The sequence below is a fragment of the Heteronotia binoei genome, chromosome 10, assembly GCF_032191835.1.
Source record: "Heteronotia binoei isolate CCM8104 ecotype False Entrance Well chromosome 10, APGP_CSIRO_Hbin_v1, whole genome shotgun sequence".
NCBI lineage: Eukaryota > Metazoa > Chordata > Lepidosauria > Squamata > Gekkonidae > Heteronotia > Heteronotia binoei.
In genome coordinates, this window is record NC_083232.1 from 16,792,531 (window position 1) to 16,812,877 (window position 20,347).

General features: G+C 44.8%; 1 protein-coding gene across 2 annotated transcripts in view; it reads left to right on the forward strand.

Annotated features, from left to right (window-relative positions):
• The window catches only part of ACTR3B (actin related protein 3B), a 55,019-nt gene that overhangs the window by 3,456 nt on the left and 31,216 nt on the right, over positions 1-20,347 (forward strand). For both annotated transcript variants that reach the window (XM_060248035.1, XM_060248036.1), the window contains exons 2-5: positions 11,759-11,814; positions 12,806-12,930; positions 14,341-14,451; positions 17,869-17,964. In XM_060248035.1, coding sequence (XP_060104018.1) covers positions 11,759-11,814; positions 12,806-12,930; positions 14,341-14,451; positions 17,869-17,964 — 388 coding nt within the window. The remainder of the gene's footprint in view (positions 1-11,758; positions 11,815-12,805; positions 12,931-14,340; positions 14,452-17,868; positions 17,965-20,347) is intronic.

The following is a 20,347-nucleotide window of genomic DNA, read 5'->3' on the forward strand; positions in this document are numbered from 1 at the left end:
TATCTATCTATCATCTATCTATCATCTATCTATCTATCATCGATCTATCTATCATCGATCTATCTATCATCTATCTATCTATCATCTATCTATCATCTATCTATCTATCATCTATCTATCATCTATCTATCATCTATCTATCTATCTATCATCTATCTATCATCTATCATCTATCTATCTATCATCTATCTATCATCTATCTATCTATCATCTATCTATCTATCATCTATCTATCTATCATCTATCTATCAATCATCTATCTATCATCTATCTATCTATCTATCATCTATCTATCATCTATCTATCATCTATCTATCATCTATCTATCTATCATCTATCTATCATCTATCTATCATCTATCTATCTATCTATCATCTATCTATCATCTATCTATCATCTATCTATCTATCTATCTATCTATCTATCTATCTATCTATCTATCTATCTATCTATCTATCTATCTATCCATCCATCCATCCAAATCCTTGATCTGAACTGGATCTACCTGCAGAGTATCCTGTGCTGATTTCATGACTTCTCTCCCAAGAGTTGCTGTAACAAACTGTGCTTCTGTTTCAGAGAGTGGCTGTGTTGGTCTGCAGTGAGATTCAGGTCCAGATTCCAGTTAGATTCATCCGGGAACATCTTAGAGATGTTTCACAGTGTAAGCTTTCACGAGTCAAAGCTCCTTTTGACTCTTGTGCCTGATGAAGGGGGCTTTGACTCTCAAAAGCCTACACCTTGAAGCTTTGGTTGGTCTCCGGGCACTACTGGATTGGAATGTAACTGTGCCCAAATTGTGGAGCCATTTCCCATTACTGCACAGTTTCATGCGTCTTCCTCAGTTCTCTGTGCCTTTGATTCCGCCTCTCTAAAACCATTCCCTTCTGAAGGCTTTCTGTATTGTTAATGCTTTATTGGCACCAGCTAGTTGTGGCTACTCTGTTTTCTCTGCCATCCTACCAATATTTTTTTTCTTTCACCCTTGTATTTCTCAAATTTTTATGTGCATACTCAGGAAATGATGACTGGGACTGTGTGCTTGTTGTAGTGTGTTTTTAACATGTTGAAGAAGACCAGGGCATTTTTTTTTAACAGGAATGCACAGGAACGCAGTCCCGGCTAGCTTGATGTCAGGGGTGTGGCCTAATGTGCAAATGTGTTCCTGCTGGGCTTTTTCTACAAAAAAGCCCTGTGTGAAACAATGGTGATGTCAGGGGGTGTGACCTAATATGCAAATATGTTCCTGCTGGGCTTTTTCTACAAAAAAGCCCTATGTGAAAATGGTGATGTCAGAGGTGTGGCCTAATATGCAAATATGTTCCTGTTGGGCTTTTTCTACAAAAAAAGCCCTGAAGAAGACACTCCCTCCTGTGTTTCTCCCCCCATTTTGTGGAATTGTCCTGCCTGTGCCTATGCTTAATTTAAAGCAGGAACTGTTCTCCAAGTGTTGCAATTCCTGCTCTCCCCTCCTCATATCTGAGCAATGACTGGGGTGGAAGAAGCACAGGGTGAAAAAAATTACATGTTCCTTTGAGAAATCTACTTCCTAAGTCAGATTTGGACCCACCTGTGTTAGATTATACATCACTTCGGTCCTGTTCTTCCCAAATCTCCACGTTTTCTTGCATAAGCAAGCAAACTGCTTAGACATTTAGTCTTCTGTAGTGTGCAAGTGCAGCGAAACAAGTTATCTAGCTAGAGCAGTTCCAAGTGTGCCGTCTTGGAAGCAATCTGGCAGTGTGCTGAGAATGCAGCTTCAGCTTAGAAGGAAAGTTAAAGGGTTTTTTTTTTTTAGTCCACATGGTCTCAAAGATTAATCTGCAAAAATACTAGAGTGGTAAATTCCTGTAATCACAGATTAAATCATCTTTTAGTTGGACTAAGATGTACTTGAGCTTCCCAAGCATAGGAATCAGTGCTATTGAGAAATGAGACACCTTTTGAAATTCACTCTTGTACACAACATTTGAGGATTCCCCCCCACCCACACACAGAAAATACCTGGAGACTTTGGGGGTGGAGCCTGGGGAGAAGCTTCAGCATGGTACAATGTCATAGATTCCACCCTTCAAAGCAGCCAGTTTCTCCAGGGGAACTGATCTCTGCCAGCTGGAGACCAGTTTTAAAACCAGGAGATCTCCAGACCCCACCTGGAGACTTGTAACTCTGACCTTGGGGCAACACTTAGCCTAACCTACACAGAGGGTTGTTATGAGAATAAAATGGAGTTGAGAAGAATGATGTCAGTGAGTTTGGATTCCTCCCCAAACCGTGTCCTGTCCAGGTATTTTCCAACAAAGACCTGGCAACCTTATTCCTCAGAGAGTCCATAGGATCATAGAGTTGGAAGGGACCTCCAGGATCATCTAGTCCAACCCCCTGCACAATGCAGGAAACTCACAAATACCTCCCCCTAAATTCACAGGATCTTCATTGCTGTCTGATGGCCATCTAGCCTCTGTTTAAAAACCTCCAAGGAAGGAGAGCCCACCACCTCCCGAGGAAGCCTGTTCCACTGAGGAACCGCTTTAACTGTCAGGAAGTTCTTCCTAATGTTGAGCCAGAAACTCTTTTGATTTAATTTCAACTCATTAGTTCTAGTCCTACCCTCTGGGGCCACAGAAAACAATTCCACACCATCCTCTGTATGAGAGCCCTTCAAGTACTTGAAGGTGGTGATCATATCACCTCTCAGCCACCTCCTCTCCAGGCGAAACATGTCCAGCTCCTTCAACCTTTCTTCATAGGATTTAGTCTCCAAGTCATTAGACTGTGTATTATGTGAGTCAGCCTTCAGTGCCCATCAGTCTCCAAAGCTGACATATTTATTTCCTTCACTTATGTTTTCCCAAACAAATGGTAACCATATAAACTAAGCTTGTTATTCCTCTTCAGTCCTTGAATCTGTTAAACATCTTCATTCTGCTGTATGCTAATTTACTGCTCACCCTCAGTAAATGCTAATTTACCTGCTTCTAGCAGTCTTGCAACAAAGAACCCTATATATATGGATTGGTAATTTCCATTTCATTGTCTCTGAAGAAGTAGGCGTGCACACAAAAGCTTATACCTTGAATTAAACTTCGTTGGTCTTAAAGGTGCCACTGGCCTCAAACTTTGTTTTGCTGCTTTAGACCAACATGGCTACGCACCTTTATCTATCTTCAGTAATTATTGTTAGCACTGAACAGGAAGGAACTCCTTCTGAGATCGATAAAATGAGTACCCAGCTTGCTAGAGGGAAAGTGTAGATGACTGGGGAAGGCACCCCATAAAAAACACTTTCCCAGGACTGAACAGGGATACTAGGGTTGCCAATCCCCAGGTGGGGGCAGGGGATCCCCCTGTTTGGCGACCCTCCCCCCGCTTCAGGGTCGCCAGAAAGTGGGGGGAGGGGAGGGAAATGTCTGCTGGGAACTCTATTATTCCCTATGGAGATTTATTCCCATAGAAAATAATGGAGAATTGATCCGTGGGTATCTGGGGCTCTCGGGGAGGGGGCTGTTTTTTGAGATAGAGGCACCAAATTTTCAGCATACCATCCAATGCCTCTTCCCTAAATACTCTCCAAGTTTCAAAAGGATTGGACCAGGGGGTCCAATTCTATGAGCCCCAAAAGAAGGTGCCCCTATCCTTCATTATTTCCTATGGAAGGAAGGCATTGAAAAGGTGTGCCGTCCCTTTAAATGTGATGGCCAGAACTCCCTTTGGAGTTCAATTATGCTTGTCACAGCCTTGATCTTGGTTCCACCCCCAAAGTCTCCTGGCTCCACCCCCAAAGCCCCCAGATATTTCTTAAAGTGGACTTGGCAACCCTAAGGGATACTGTTTTTTTTATCTCATTACATATACTAAACCCACTTTCACCAAATATAGCTGTATATCCACAGTATTCCAATGTGTTTCTCTTTTAGAATAGTGTATCAGAATAATGCTTTTTTGTATTGACATACTCAAACAGGGATACTGGCTGTTTATCTCATTACGTATACTAACCCACCTTCCACTATATTTTAATGTATTCTTTTTTCTAATGGCAAATTAAAACTATGTTTATGTGTGATGTTTAAATCAAATCTCTGAGAAACCTATGCCCTCATTTTAACCCAGAGCTAACATTACAACAGACTCCCATTTATTGCACTTCCCACCCAGGATACTTAATGGGCTTAGTACGTGGACATCAACCTGTTATTCCAACTAATTGTTGTTGTTTCAGCTCAGTTAACATAAACTAACAAACACCAGACCCCAACTTGTGACTCCTTTAATCTGCTAAAAAGTATTTCCATGACTCTTCATACTAACTCACTGACCACTTTCTCTATATTTAGGCTGCTTGCCATTCCGTACTTACATTCTGAATAGAACTTTGTGGGTCTTAAAGGTGGAACTTGACTCTTGCTTTGTTCTACTGCTTCAGACCAATATGGCTGCCCACGTGGATCCACTCCATAAAAAAATCTGCCCTGAAAACCACTGGTGGTTGCACAGGGGACTCCCTTTACCTTTTATGGATAGGAAAAAAGAAAAACCTGTCTTTTCCCCCTTCTGAGGCTAACAACACAGGAGGAAAACTAAATGTTTCTCCACCTTGCGTCACATCTCTGATCGAATCCAGGGGACCCTTTGAAAATGCTAAAAACATCCAAAGACAGGTTTTTTTCCCAGCCCAGATTAGCAACATAAATGGAAAAAAGCCAGAATTTTCCCGTGTTCAGTTGCCAACAGTCCACTGTTTAAAGGGTATTAAATTCTTCTTAAGCAGGCTTGATAGCTTGCATTTCAGAAGTTTATACTTCCGCTTCAACTGTCCTCCCCATCTTCATTTCTAGGTTTCATACATTTTTTGAAAAAGTAATTGTAATAAATATAGTAATATGTAGGATTTAGTCTCCATTTTAATGAATTAGAATCTTGGATAACTATATCAGAATTAACAAGCCTTTTCCAGGTTCTTTTGCCATATGTCTGTAAGCTGCCAGAAATGCAAATTCAAATGTCATGTTTTTATCCATGCAGTGGAACAGTTCCACTGTACCTATGAATCAAACCCTCATCAGATTTAACACGGAGATTCTGCTTTTGCTTCTAGCAGGCTTCCGACAAAGAATGTTGCTAACCCCCATCTTTTGATCAATTCAGATTAAAGGGAGAGAGAGGAGTATCTACAAAAATATTCTCAGTCAGCATTATTTGGGATAATCACCTGATAAACATCTCACAAAACCCCAGTTTTTGTGAGGTGCTTCCCTTCCACTGGCCACTTGGCTGGAGGGGGGAAATCCCACCTACAGCTGGCTTGAAAAAGTCCAGAAAAGGACTTCTAGAATGATTAAAGGTTGGAACGCTTTCCCTATGAAGAAAGGTTAAAACGCTTGGGGCTCATTAGCTTGGAGAAGCTTTGACTGATGGGTGACATGATAAAGGTTTACAAGATTATGCATGGGATAGAGAAGTACTTTTCTCCCGTTTTCATAATATGAGAATGTGTGGACATTCAATGAAATTGCTGAGCAGTCGGGTTAGAACTGGTAAAAGGAAGTACTTCTTCACCCAAAGGGTGATTAACACATGGAATTCACTGCCACAGGAGGTGGTGGCAGCTACAAGCATAGACAGCTTCAAGAGGGGATTGGATAAACACATGGAGCAGAGGTCCCATCAGTGGCTAATAGCCACCGCGTATTTTTGGAACTCTCTGTCTGGGGCAGTGATGCTCTGTATTCTTGGTGCTTGGGGGGGGCACAGTGGGAGGGCTTCTAGTAGTCCTGGTCCCACTGGTGGACCTCCTGATGGCACTTGTTATTTTTGGCCTCTGTGTGACACAGAGCGTTGGACTGGATTGACCATTGGCCTGATCCAACATGGCTTCTCTTATGTTCTTATGAAAGGAAATGTGATGATGTCACCTGGAAACGATGCCATCACATTACTGACATCGTGCAGCAACACTCTAGTTTTGGGGTGAAACTCCAGTAAAATCAGTACAAACCATAGAGCTTTGCCCAAAAACTAGAGCGCCACCTCCTGCAGGCAGAGCTTTTTCTGCAGCAGGAACTCTTTTGCATCTTAGACCACACACCCTGAGCTTACAGGGCTCTTAGTACAGGGCCTACTGTAAGATCCAGGTGGATTAGCTACATCGGGGGTGGGGGGCGGTGGCCTGATATGCAAACGAGTTCCGCCTGTCAGTGACATGATGATGTCACTTTGGGGTGACATCGTCGCACCTTGCATTCAGCAGAAGATCCCAGTTAGAACATAAGAGAAGCCATGTTGGATCAGGCCAATGGCCCATCCAATCCAACACTCTGCGTCACATAAGAACATAAGAGAAGCCATGTTGGATCAGGCCAGTGGCCCATCCAGTCCAACACTCTGTGTCACATAAGAACATAAGAGGAGCCATGTTGGATCAGGCCAATGGCCTATCCAGTCCAACACTCTGTGTCACATAAGAACAGAAGAGAAGCCATGTGGGATCAGGCCAATGGCCCATGCAGTCCAACACTCTGTCACATAAGAACATAAGAGAAGCCATGTTGGATCAGGCCAATGGCCCATCCAGTCTAACACTCTGTCTCACATAAGAACATAAGAGAAGCCATGTGGGATCAGGCCAATGGCCCATCCAGTCCAACACTCTATGTCACATAAGAACAGAAGAGAAGCCATGTTGGATCAGGCCACTGGCCCATCCAGTCTAACACTCTGTGTCACATAAGAACATAAGAGGAGCCATGTTGGATCAGGCCAATGGCCCATCCAGTCCAACACTCTGTATCACACAGTGGCCAATATATGTGTGTTTGTGTGTATATATATACTTTTATCTGTTTTAACCTGACTGCTCAGCAATTTCATTGAATGCCCACGAGTTCTAGTATTGTGAGAAAGGGAGAAAAGGACTTCTTTCTCTACTTTCTCCATCCCATGCATAATCTTGTAAAGCTCTATCATGTCACCCTGCAGTTGACGTTTCTCCAAGCTAAAGAGCCGCAAGCGTTTTAACCTTTCTTCATAGGAAAAGTTTGAAGCAAGGATCCCCCACTCCCCACACTAGCTGCCAAGTAGGACCTGGCAACCCTACCCTGATAGGATCAAAAGCCCCAGTACGTGTTCTAAGTAGTTTTGCAGCTAGATCTTGTGTGGTCGTGGTCCAAAGGGGCTGCTGTACTAGTCAGCTGGTGAGGGAGGTGGGTGGGAAATCTGGCATCTCACAGTCTTATGAACTTTCTGGGGATATAGGGTTGCTAGGTCTGTGTTGGAAAATACCTGGAGACTTTGGGGGTGGTTCTGGGGGAGGGTGGGGTTTGAGGAGGGGAGGGGCTCCAACATGGCACCATACCATAGAGTCCACCCCTCAAAGCAGGCGTTTTCTCCAGGGGAGCTGATCTCTGCCAGCTGGAGATCAGCTGCAAAAGCGAGATGTCTCCAGGCTGGCAGCCCTAGATGGGGAATAAATTTTCATGATTCAGACCCCGCCCTGGAGATATTGACATGGACTCTGAAATTATTCATATGGTGGAAAGTGCTGTCAAGTCTCAGCTGACTCACGGCAACCTTGTACGTTTTCAAGCCAAGAGATGTTCCGCGGTAACTTGCCTCTGTGTAGCAACCCTGGACTTCCTTGGTGGTCTCCATCCAAGTATTAACCAGAGCCCATCCTGCTCAGAATCTGATGAGGTTGTAGTAGCCTGGGATATCCAGGTCAAAGCGGCTGAATGACGGGCAGGATAAATTAGTAATGTACGAATCAGCCATGTTGGGGAAGGCTTAAATTTCTGTTCCTTCACATGTGATCTGAGAGCCAGTTTGGTGTAGTGGTTAAGTGTGCGGACTCTTATCTGGGAGAACCGGGTTTGATTCCCCACTCCTCCACCTGCTAGCATGGCCTTGGGTCAGCCATGGCTCTGGCAGAGGTTGTCCTTGAAAGGGCAGCTGGTGTGAGAGCCCTCTCAGCCCCACCCACCTCACAGGGTGTCTGTTGTGGGGGGAGAAGATATAGGAGATTGTGAGCCGCTCTGAGTCTCTGATTCAGGGAGAAAGTCGGGGTATAAATTTGCAATTCTTCAGTTCTTCTTCTTGTGGTGGAGGTTGGCTCAGGTGGGGGAGGGAAGGCTGTGGCTGCAACTTCTCTCAGAAAAATGTTGGGAAATTCAATCCTAGGCCTTCCTGAATCATATCTAGTTGGGGCCTGAGAATTTAGTTTCAAGTACTTCAGTCAATCCAACCTTGAATGGCATAATAATACAATAAAACAGGAGTATACTGCCCAAAAACTAGACACCTGAAAATATAAAAGAACGTCACCACCAACCAGAACCCACTGAAATTGAAAAGGCAAAGCAGGCAGGTAAAATAGGTCTATATATTGTATTATTTAGCCCTTAACTTTCGTGCACATGACAGAAACTCAGCCACGTATGCAGTGATTTCGGGGGTCTTGTCAGATAACAAAGAGGCAAAATCATTATCGGTCACAGGTTTTGCAGTAGGGAGAGGAGGACACATAAAGTAGTGGCGCAGAGAAGAATAATGAGAGCAGCGGAAAGGAATATGTTGCACAGAATCAGGTCCGTTATGGGCAGGAGCAAACTCTTTCCTTATAAGGAATACTCTTGTATCTGCCTTTCAAGACAGCCGAAGGGAAAAGATCAAGCCTGACTAGCATAAATTAGTTTTAAATGATGTACAAAGGCCTAAGACAATGGCCCCCAACATGGTGCCTGAGCGTGCCGCGGCACTTGACAGTACCTTTCCTGGGGCCACCAACTGTTTTTATTAAATGGGCGGGGCCAGCTGGGCTCCTGCCCATAGGTCTTCTGCTTGCCTGGCTGTGCAGATTAAAACAGCATTTCAGTGACAGCTGGCTCTACAGTGTCAGCTTTATTCTCTGTCTGACTCCTCTTTCCCAGTCTATTTTTAAAAGTTCCTCCTCTTCTTCCCTTCGCTCAGACTTCATCTGTGTGCGGCTGGCTCTCTCTCCCTTGGGGACTGTTTTGTGGCCAGCCTCCCACAGGGGCCATTTTGTGTCAGAATTCCAAAGGTGCTGATTCTGTGAATTATGCAGCTCATGAGAAGGAGGGCGGGAAGGGTTGCATCGGTGCTTAGTTCTCGTGGCCCTTCCTTACACACCCAGGAAAATGCTGATTGAAGAAGAAGATATTGGAGTTATATCCCAGCCTAAACTCTGAATCTCAGAGCGGTCACAATCTCCTTTTACCTCCCCCCCCCCCCCCACACAACAGACACCCTGTGAGGTAGGTGAGATTGAGAGAGCTCTTACAGCAGCTGCCCTTTCTATGAGAGCTATGGCTGACCCAAGGCCATTCCAGCAGCTGCAAGTGGAGGAGTGGGGCATCAAACCTGGTTTTCCCAGATAAGAGTCCGCACACTTAACCACTACACCAAACTGGCTCTCTTTGGGGCTAGTTTGGCACTTAGCTTGGCAAGGGATCCTGGAGTTTTTTGCCATTTTCTGGGCATGGAGCAGGGATCACTGGGAGTGTGTGTGTGTGTGTGTGGATGAGGTATTTCTGAATTTCCTGCATTGGACTGGATGCCCCTGGAGGTCCCTTCCAATTCTATGATTCTTTGATCCATGAAGGTGGATGTTGGAGATCACCGTAGGATATAGAGAAAAAAGGTGAGCTGCTGCATACATTGGGCATAAGCTATGTAGACCTTTTGTAAGTTAAAAATCCAAACAAGCTTCTTTTGAAAGTACTTCTTAAGTGCCTAGGTAGCCAGGTGTCTGCAAATCCCCCTCTCCCACCCTCAAGCTTTGCAAATAAACCTAGAGGGAAAATGTTCATATGTTAATGGTTGTTCATTTCCCAGAGGGTGGAAGGTTCGTCTCTGTCTCATCCCACTATACATAATAACCAATTATCAAAATCATAGTGATTGTAACAGTCCTTGTCAAGCCCAAAGCGCTCTCCAGATGTGAACCCCGCAGGTTGCAAACAGGGACTATGCAAATAGAACACGTTCCTGTTTCATCCTTGGAATCCAGAATTGTTTCTGTAACTGCTTGATCCATGGATTAATGGTTATTCGTTCTGCCGCTAATTCCTGAAGTCCCGACTGGAATATTTTTCATATCTCAACTGGCAGTTTACATGTAAGGCGTATTTAAAACATGTTAACATTGTCCACGAATTTAACCAACTTACTGATTACGGTTTTATTGAAATATCGACAAACCGCTTTTCTGGTTTTGAAGAGCCTCCCAAACAGGTATACAAATCTGAACCCCCCCCCCCAAAATCCAAAATTGGATTAAAACTACAAAGTGTCAAACAAGAAGCAGATCTACAATTTAAAAAGATAAAGGTAGTCCCCTGTGCAAGCACCAGTCATTTCTGACTCTGGGGTGACGTTGCTTTCACAACGTTCTCACGGCAGACTTTTTATGGGGTGGTTTGCCATTGCCTTCCCCAGTCATCTACACTTTCCACCCAGCAAGCTGGGTATTCATTTTACCAATCCAGAAGGATGGAAGGCTGAGTCAACCTGGAACCAGCTACCTGAACCAGCTTCCTCTGGGATCAAACTCAGGTCGTGAGCAGAGGTCTCTGACTGCAGCTTTACCACTCTGCGCCATGGGGCTCTTAGATCTACAATTTAAAGAAGCATTAAAAAAAAAAAGTAATGCAGATAAAGCAGAACACACATTACAGTTTTTGTCATCTATATTTCTTCTCTTGCTTATGACAAGTTTCTTAAGTGATCAGTTTACACGCTGAGCTGGATTTCCACATGGGACCCGGTGAGCTATTTTAAGACTCTTTGGGATGCCTTGGTGGAATTGAAATGGCACTGCCTAAAAAGGCATTGCTTGTCAACTGTGGGTTTCAGCCAGGTGAGGTTTCCCAGCTTTACCTACTGTCTTTATGGCTTCCTTAAGAGTGAAACGGCATAAGTTCCAAACCCAGCCGGCATAAGTTCCAAACCCAATTCCTGTGATGCAGGTAGTAGGCCACAAACAGTTATATAGTTTTTTAATAGCAGTGGCCAAATAATATTTTAACAGGTGATATTAAACAGTTTTTACATGACATATCCAAAAAGGGTTTGAACTCGTGGTCACAGGTACATGGGAGCGTGCAGGGCTTTTTTTTTTTTAGTAGCAGGAACTCCTTTGCATATTAGGCCACACCCTCTGATGTAGCCAGTCCTGAAGCTTTCAGTAGGCCCTGTACTAAGAGCCCTGTAAGCTCTTGGAGGATTGGATACATCAGGGGTGTGTGGCCTAATATGCAAAGGAGTTCCTGCTACAAAAAAACCCCTGGGAATGTGGGACTGAATTTGGGAGGTAGATTCAAGAATTGTTCTTACGAATACAGGTTTTAAGTTCATGGCGCAGATTGGCTTAAGGATGCAGAGGTTTTAAGCCTTATGTGAGAGAATACTCTGACTTTTAAATTGTTTTAACTGTTAAATGAATTATTTAAATGTTTATTTATTGTTCCTATTGTTTTATTGTTGTGAGCCGCCCTGAGCCTTGGTGCGGGGGGAGGGGTGGGATATAAATTCAATAAATGAATGAATAAATGAATTCCTGATTGCCTTGAGACTCCCATTTCCTCTGCCAGTGCTGCATATCAGCCGATGCTGTACTTCCATGAGCGTTTTAGAGTGCAAGAGTCATTTGTTTTAAGCAGCAGATGTGGGGAAATGTGTGTCTTTCTATTTATACCTTTGCCAGGCCGTGCGTTTTAAAACCTGTTAACTTTCTTGGTTTCAGGTACACAAAGCTGGGCTACGCAGGGAACACAGAACCGCAGTTCATCATCCCGTCGTGTAAGCAAATGCTGCTCTCTGCCTTTTAAAACACGGCTTGGCTGCCTGGCTCTCTGACTTGGCATTCGCAGAGCCGTGTGTGTGTGTGTCTCCCCCCCCCCCCTCCAAAGAAATGGTATTTGCAGCACTTGTGTCCTTGGCTAGTGTATAGCCATGGGGAGGTGGGGGAAGCTTGCTTTCCTTCTTGCCAGGACCAATCCTCATTAAATCAGTTTCTGGTTGCTATGACAAGCTCTGTTTCCTTCCTATCTTCATTGTGTGGCTGCCAGGGATCTGCCGTAGCGAACAAGTGACTTCCTCTTTACCTGACACCATGGAGACGACTGGAATAATCCCGTGGGAGTCTTCCGGTCAATTTAAATACTGAATTGCTAATGCCACCTGGCTGTGGGGAGAGATCTATATTTGAACCAGCGAGGATTTGTACAGTAAACAGAGCAATGTTCATGGCTGCAGTTTGAAAGGCCGTCTTTCGACTGTGGGCTCTCACCAGTTTACATTTCAACAGGCCTCATTTTGGGCAGGAGCTCACAGGAGCAGAGCTCTGGAACCTCTAAATTTTATTGTGCTCTTTCTTACCGCGCCCCCCCCCCCCCAAATACTTGCTTCTGGGCTCCGTTGTTCATACCCGCTGTGAGAATTTTGCCGAACTCTTAAGAGTTGACAAACTTTCTAATATTTTTCTCCACCAAAAATGGGGAGAATAACCAAAGCATATAAAGCAGACAGATGGAAGTCTTCCTCATGCCACGGTGGCCACACAGGAGAAAGTAATTTTAAAAGGTATAATGGGAGTAAGTTTTATGATGACAATTCTAATTCAAGAAGCCCTTTAAGGGAGATGCTGAGCTGTTATGATTTAGTTCACCTTCCAGTGATGTCACAGGTGTGTGGCATATGCAAATGAGTTGTGCTAATGAGCTCCAGCACCTCTTTTTCTACAAAATGACCCCTGCATTTAAACCTCTTTTTTTTTTTTTAAACCATTTAGGCATTGCAATAAGAGAATCGGCCAAAGTGGGCGACCAGGCACAGAGGAGGGTGATGCAGGGGGTGGATGACCTAGACTTTTTCATCGGAGATGAAGCCATAGATAAACCGACCTACGCGACAAAGGTAAGGAGGCTCCACCAGAAACAAAGAGATGCTTCTGAAACAGTACAAGGATGCACAGACGTTCCCTGCTTCAACGTGCGACCGTTATGTTTGAAGGCATTGCACTTTAGCAAGCAGAAATTTATTTATTTGGAAGGAAGGAAGGAGGTTTTGGATTTATACCCAGCTGTTCACTACCCAAAGGAGTCTCAGAGCGGCTGACAATCTCCTTCCCTTCCTCACTCACAACAGATGCCATGTGATGCAAGTCGGGCTGAGAGGGCTCTGCAAGAACTGGGACTGGCCCAATAAAAAATAGTATCATTAATTAAGTTTGCCTCTGTCCTTGATAAAGTTTACATCTCCCATACCTCGCATTACATTTTATGGTACACAGGGCCCGGCTCGACAAAGTTATATTATGTCATCCAGCCTTTGTAACAAAGGGGTACAATACACCTGCTCTAGTATTTGGAGTGTTTCCTGTTTCTTAGACAATGGCATCCCCTAAGTCTAGAACTCCCTCCCAGAATATTCATGTGATGCCATTTCTATTCTTCGTAATCCTTCCTCAAAGCCCACAGCTGGGGCTTTTTTTGTAGCAGGAACTCCTTTGCATATTAGGCCACCCCCCCTGATGTAGCCAATCTTTCTGGAGCTTACAGTAGGTCCTGTTAGAAGAGCCCTGTAAACTTTTGGAGGATTGGCTAGATCATGGGTGTGTGGCCTAATATGCAAAGGAGTTCCTGCTACAAAAATAGCCTTGCCCACAGCTTTAGTTGACCCGCATCTGAAATGGCACCTGAGACCGTGCAACTAGATCTGAGCATCCTTATTCCCTGTTGTTCTTCTCTTCTTTCTTCCCTCCTTCTGTTGTCATGCCTGCTGTTGGAATCTGGGCTGCAAGTTCCTCAGTTTTCTCCCTTATTTTTCAAGCCTTGGACCTTGGCAAGACTGAGTGAACGATCACATTCTTGGTGCGTTCTGTGTTGACATTCATATAGGCTAACTCATGACTGGGTAGAATGCTAATTGCCTTCTCCAGTCATCTACACTGTACCCCCAGCAAGTTGGGCACTCGCTTTGCTGACCTCAGAAGGATGGAAGTCTTAGTCAACCTTGAGCCGGCTACCTGAACCCAGCTCTCACCAGGATCGAACTCAGGTTGCGAGCAGAGCTTGGACTGCTGTACTGCAGCTTACCACTCTGCACTTCGGGGCTTGTAGCAAGCTCTCAAAGGGAGCTTCAACTCTCAAAAGCGTTTCCCTTGGGAATCTTGTTGGTCTTTGAGATGCTATTAGACTCAAATCTTGCCTCTCTGCTGCAGATTAACCTGCTTGGAATTAGAGTGCACTTGGATGGTTCCCCACGAGTCCTCGTGAGGCCTTAATTTTTATCATATAAACAGTGATGCCTTCACTTTTCCTTCAGTGGCCTATCCGACATGGTATTGTAGAAGACTGGGACCTCATGGAGAAGTTCATGGAGCAGGTTATTTTTAAATATCTTCGAGCCGAACCGGAGGATCACTACTTCTTAATGGTAAGGTGAATAGGCAAAAGGCACTCTATTCTTACGTGTGTGGTTTCGGGGCCTTTTCAGACATGATGCTCCGGATGCTAAGATCTGCCATTGAATCCTGGCTTCCTGGACAGGCGTCTCTGCGCAATGTATCTGCTTCGCCTTTTCAGATGTACGTTTCAGGCAGGGCTTTTTTGGTTTAAAAAAGCCCTGCAGGAACTCATTTGCGCAGGGTTCTTTTTCTAGCAGGAGCTCTTCTGCATATTAGGCCACATCCCCGGATGTAGCCAATCTTCCTGGAGCTTACAGTAGGCCCTGTATTAAGAGCCCTCTAATCTCTTGGAAGATTGGGTACATCAGGGGGTGTGGCCTAGTATGCAGAAGAGCTCCTGCTAGAAAAAGAACCCTGTATTTGCGTATTAGGCCACACAACCAGCTGTCACCATGAGCAGGAACTCATTTGCATATTAGGCCACACCCCTGATGCCAAGCCAGCCAGAACTGCATTTCTGTGCATTCCTGCTCCAAAAAAGCCCTGGTTTCAGGTATGCTTAGGTACGCCTCCTAAAGAAGTCATGGATGAAGAGGCCTCCAGAAGGCTTTCCGTTGTATTCCGTTTTTAAATTTCTGGAGGAACAATTTTATAAAATCACATGCAAGCAATATTCCAGTGAATTTCTTTAGCAGGCTTCCAGGTTTGAGTGCTCTTTATTATAATCGTAATTATTATTTTTTGCAAAAAAAATATTGGGTGGCTTGATTAGATTACAGATGCTGTGTGAAATAATGCTGATTTTTACTTCAACAAAGGACAGCGTTACAGCAAAATGGAGCAAAACGTCACCTAGCAATATGTTGTGTTTCAGCGGCATCGCGTCCAATTATGCATTGCCTTCTGTGGAAGCTTCTTACTGTATAGCCCCGTTGCCTTTAAGGAAGACATTTGCCTTAAAATTGCCACTAGTGGTTTTTATTTAACATTTTTATAAAGCGATAGCGTATAGATTGTGCTAGTGCTGTTTCTTTTAATTAAAAAACAGAAAAGGAGCGTTTTTCGGGAACGAGGTGCCGAATTAGCTTCGCCTTTAGGCTTTTGCATTTCCCCTCCATCCATTTTTCCTAATGAATTGGCAGCGTTTTGACAGTTATGATGTTAATGTAATTTATTATCGTAAAAGGTTTTTGTAACCAGATTTCCCCCTCTATAAATGGTACCTATCAGCATGGCAATCTTGACTTTTGTTGAGTTTGCTCTGAGAATGACAGAGCTGCTGTCTACTTCGACAAACATTTCCTAAGAAGAGTTCTGTGGGATTGGACCAGTTTAAGATTCTGGATTTCAGTGGGTCTGGGCTGGAATGACTGTATAGGATTGCACAGTTGATCTGTGTTTTATTTTATACATTTTTAGTACCGCCCCCCCCCCCGAGACTCTCACTGGATTACCAATTTTTTTTTAAAAAAAAAACCAAGTAGTTTTCAGACAGCAAGGACCTTCAATATGTAGTGCAGTAGATTTCTGTTTGTGCATCGTCGAAGCCACCTTTTGGGGACTCCAGAGGGTTTTCAAGGCAAGAGATGAACAGAGGTGGTTTGCCATTGCCTGCCTTTGCCTAACGACCTGGGACTTCCTTGCTGGCCTCCTATCTGAGTCCTAACCAGGGCTGACCCTGCTTAGCTTCCAAGCTCTGACAAGATTGGGGTAGCCTGGGCCATCCAGGTCGAGGTACCGTTGGTTTAAGATTGCAGAACTGAGAAACGGAGCAAACAAGAACCACAAACAGTGAAAAGAAGAAGGGAGGGGGAAACTGTCCCGAGGACCGTACACGGCCTCGAGGTCACTTGTTGTGGCCCTCGGGGATTGCTGGGCCGCACCAAGCCATGTGGCAGCCTCCCTGGGGCCTGGCTGGCCAGTGAGGATCGTGGGGCCCAGCTAGCAGCCTGCTCAGGGCCAGGCAAGGATCACAGGGCCTAGATGTACTGTGTGGCAGCCTCCCTGGAGCTTGGCTGGCCAGCCAGAATTGCTGCAGGGCCTGGAAAAGTTACTGGCACAGTTCAGTTTGCACTTGATTATCCCAGATGGTGTGGTCTAATATGCTAATGAGTGTGTGACCTAATATGCTAATATTAGGGGATGAGGTCTAATATGCTACTGAGTTCCTGCTGGGCTTTTTCTACAAAAAAGCCCTGGACCTATGCATTTGCCTAAGATGCCGGGCCATGTGTGTGTGTGTGTGCCAGATTAGGTTCTCCCCACATGACTTCAAATAGAAAAACAATTATTTGCATTAATTTTGCTGGCCTGAATCATTCTCCCTAAGCGGAGCACTGTTTTTTAAGTTGATAATTTTTTATGGCCCATGAATGATGTTATAAATATCCATATGGCCCTTGGCAGGAAAAAGGTTCCCCACCCCTGGTCTAGGCACAAGATGCCATAATGCTTAAGTGGGTTGTAGAGCCAGCTAGATTTCTGGGCTAGGAACAAGAAACTTCAACATTTGAAAGGAGAAAGTAGAACTGTAAGTTAGCCCTGCAGAAATGCATGCTCCCGAACCTCTGTTTCCAGAGAATAAAGGATGGGGGGAGTCTGATTGCCAGTGGTTGTTGGCACCTTTGTGCAGATCAACAAAGGGCCATTCAGAGCTACAGTTTCAGCTCCTGAAAATCCAGAAGGACTCCTAGGTTTGTACATGATTTAGAAACAAAAAGAAGAGATTAGTTTTATACCCCACTCGAAGTCTCAGAACAGTTTACAATCTCCTTTCCCTTCCTCTCTGAGATAGGTGGGGCTGAGAGAGCTCTTATGAGAACTGCTTTGAGAGATTGTGACTGACCCAAGGTCACCAAGCTGGTTTTGCATAGAGGAGTTGAGGAATCAAACCCGGTTCTCCTGGATTTGAGTTCACACTCCTAACCACCACAGCAAACTGGCTCTCGAGGGGGTGGTAAAATAATTCAGAATGTTCAGAGTGAAGTTGCAGCCTCAAATACGTAGAAGAGGATGAGGAGATGATGGTGGAACAGCATGGAACTGGAGGGTGTGTATGGGGGGGAAGCGGAGGCAGTGTAGGAGGGGAGCAGCATTGGACTCAAGGGGAAGTGGTGGATCACCCTTCCTCATGTATCCCCCCATCAAATAAAAGATATACAAGACACAGAAACAGAGGTCCACAGAATGTACATGAATATAAACCTCCAGTAGTCTCCTGTTCCAATGGATGGGGGCCATCACTGGGAAGGCCTTACATTTAAAAAAAAAAATATATATATAAGAATTTTTTTTAAGGGGAACTTGGAACAGAAAGCCAGCTGCCAGGTGGAAAGTTCATTCTCTTATTGTTTCTACGGAGCTGCAAGGATTTCAGTAGGCTTATCAGAAAGCAACTTTAACAAAAGATGTTCTCTAGCATTTTTAATAATGTCTTTTGTCAACAGACTGAGCCACCCTTGAACACGCCTGAAAACCGAGAGTACCTTGCAGAAATCATGTTTGAGTCTTTTAATATACCAGGACTTTACATCGCTGTTCAGGTAAAAGGAAAAATAAATTGAAAAGCGTTATCTAGCCTTCTGAGGTAATCTAAATAGAGAGACAGATGGCCTTTTTTGTCTGTAGTTCCTAAATCTAGAGTTTGCGGATCAAAAGAAAAGGCAGGACCTCTTTCCTGGTTCCTCTGTGCAGGTGTTCTGTTTGTCAGCGGTGCTGAGCATATACCTTATCCCTGTTTGTTGTATACATGGGGTAACTTTCTTACGCATTGTTACACATAAAAAAGGTAAAGGTAGTCCCCTGTGCAAGCACCAGTCGTTTCCGACTCTGGGGTGACGTTGCTTTCACACTGTTTTTACGGCAGACTTTTTACGGGGTGTTTTGCCATTGCCTTCCCCAGTCATCTACACTGTCCCCCCAGCAAGCTGGGGACTCATTTTACTGACCTCGGAAGGATGGAAGGCTGAGTCAACTTCAAGCTGGCTACCTGAACCCAGCTTCCACCAGGATTGAACTCAGGTCGTGAGCAGAGAGCTCAGACTGCAGTACTGCAGCTTTACCACTCTATGCCACGGGGCTCGTTACAATGTTAATAACTCACTTTTCCCTTACTGGGCTCAATGTCCAAAACTCACGGTAAGGACGGTAAGCAGTGGGGTGCCGCAGGGCTCGGTACTGGGTCCCATGCTCTTTAACTTGTTCATAAATGATTTAGAGTTGGGAGTGAGCAGTGAAGTGGCCAAGTTTGCGGATGACACTAAATTGTTCAGGGTGGTGAGAACCAGAGAGGATTGTGAGGAACTCCAAAGGGATCTGTTGAGGCTGGGTGAGTGGGCGTCAACGTGGCAGATGCGGTTCAATGTGGCCAAGTGCAAAGTAATGCACATTGGGGCCAAGAATCCCAGCTACAAATACAAGTTGATGGGGTGTGAACTGGCAGAGACTGACCAAGAGAGAGATCTTGGGGTCGTGGTAGATAACTCACTGAAAATGTCAAGACAGTGTGCATCTGCAATAAAAAAGGCCAACGCCATGCTGGGAATTATTAGGAAGGGGATTGAAAACAAATCAGCCAGTATCATAATGCCCCTGTATAAATCGATGGTGCGGTCTCATTTGGAGTACTGTGTGCAGTTCTGGTCGCCGCACCTCAAAAAGGATATTATAGCATTGGAGAAAGTCAAGAGAAGGGCAACTAGAATGATTAAAGGGCTGGAGCACTTTCCCTATGAAGAAAGGTTGAAACGCTTGGGACTCTTTAGCTTGGAGAAACGTCGACTGCGGGGTGACATGATAGAGGTTTACAAGATAATGCATGGGATGGAGAAAGTAGAGAAAGAAGTACTTTTCTCCCTTTCTCACAATACAAGAACTCGTGGGCATTCGATGAAATTGCTGAGCAGAAAGGTTAAAACGGATAAAAGGAAGTACTTCTTCACCCAAAGGGTGATTAACATGTGGAATTCACTGCCACAGGAGGTGGTGGCGGCCACAAGTATAGCCACCTTCAAGAGGGGTTTAGATAAAAATATGGAGCACAGGTCCATCAGTGGCTATTAGCCACAGTGTATGTGTGTATATAAAATTTTTTGCCACTGTGTGACACAGAGTGTTGGACTTGATGGGCCGTTGGCCTGATCCAACATGGCTTCTCTTATGTTCTTATGTTCACTGTGCATGTGAAACAACAGGACCACCATAAAATCAGTACCACTCGCTATTTAAAACAGGAACCCTTATCAATGGTTCACAGTATGGAAATGAGAAGAAAAGCCCTGAGAAAAGGAGTGTTATTTAGCTGGCTTAACTGAAGGGCAGTAGAGGAGGTGTCTTTCTCACTTCCAGTAACTTCCTGTTCCAATGGACGGGGGCCATCACTGGGAAGGCCCTCAACTGGGATGCCATAGGTTGAAGCCACTGGGGGGAGGGAAGCCGGTACCTGCCCCATCACAAGCAGGGGTCCCCAGGCCACGGAAAGTTTTAAAGATCAGCCCCTTCAGCTGAGCGTGGAAATCAATCGACAACCCATGTGATGGTCTTAAATATGATATGATCTTTGTGATTCCTTCATTAGACTAGGAGTCCCCCATGGGCACCGTTGCTCCTGCTGGCAATTTTCTTGCCATCCACTAAGTGTTTTTTCAGAAAGTGGGTGGAGCCAAGTGGGTTCTGATTTGCTGCTGGAGCTCTGATTGGCTGTAAAAGGTAAAGGAGTGCAAGCACTGAGTCATTACTGACCCACAGAGTGATGCCACATCATGATGTTTTCACGGCAGACTTTTTACGGGAGGGTTTGCCATTGCCTTCCCCAGTCATCTACACTTCCCACCCCCAGCAAGCTGGGTACTCATTTTACTGACCTCAAAAGGATGGAAGGCTGAGTCAACCTTGAGCCAGCTATCTGAACCCAGCTTCCGCTGGGAA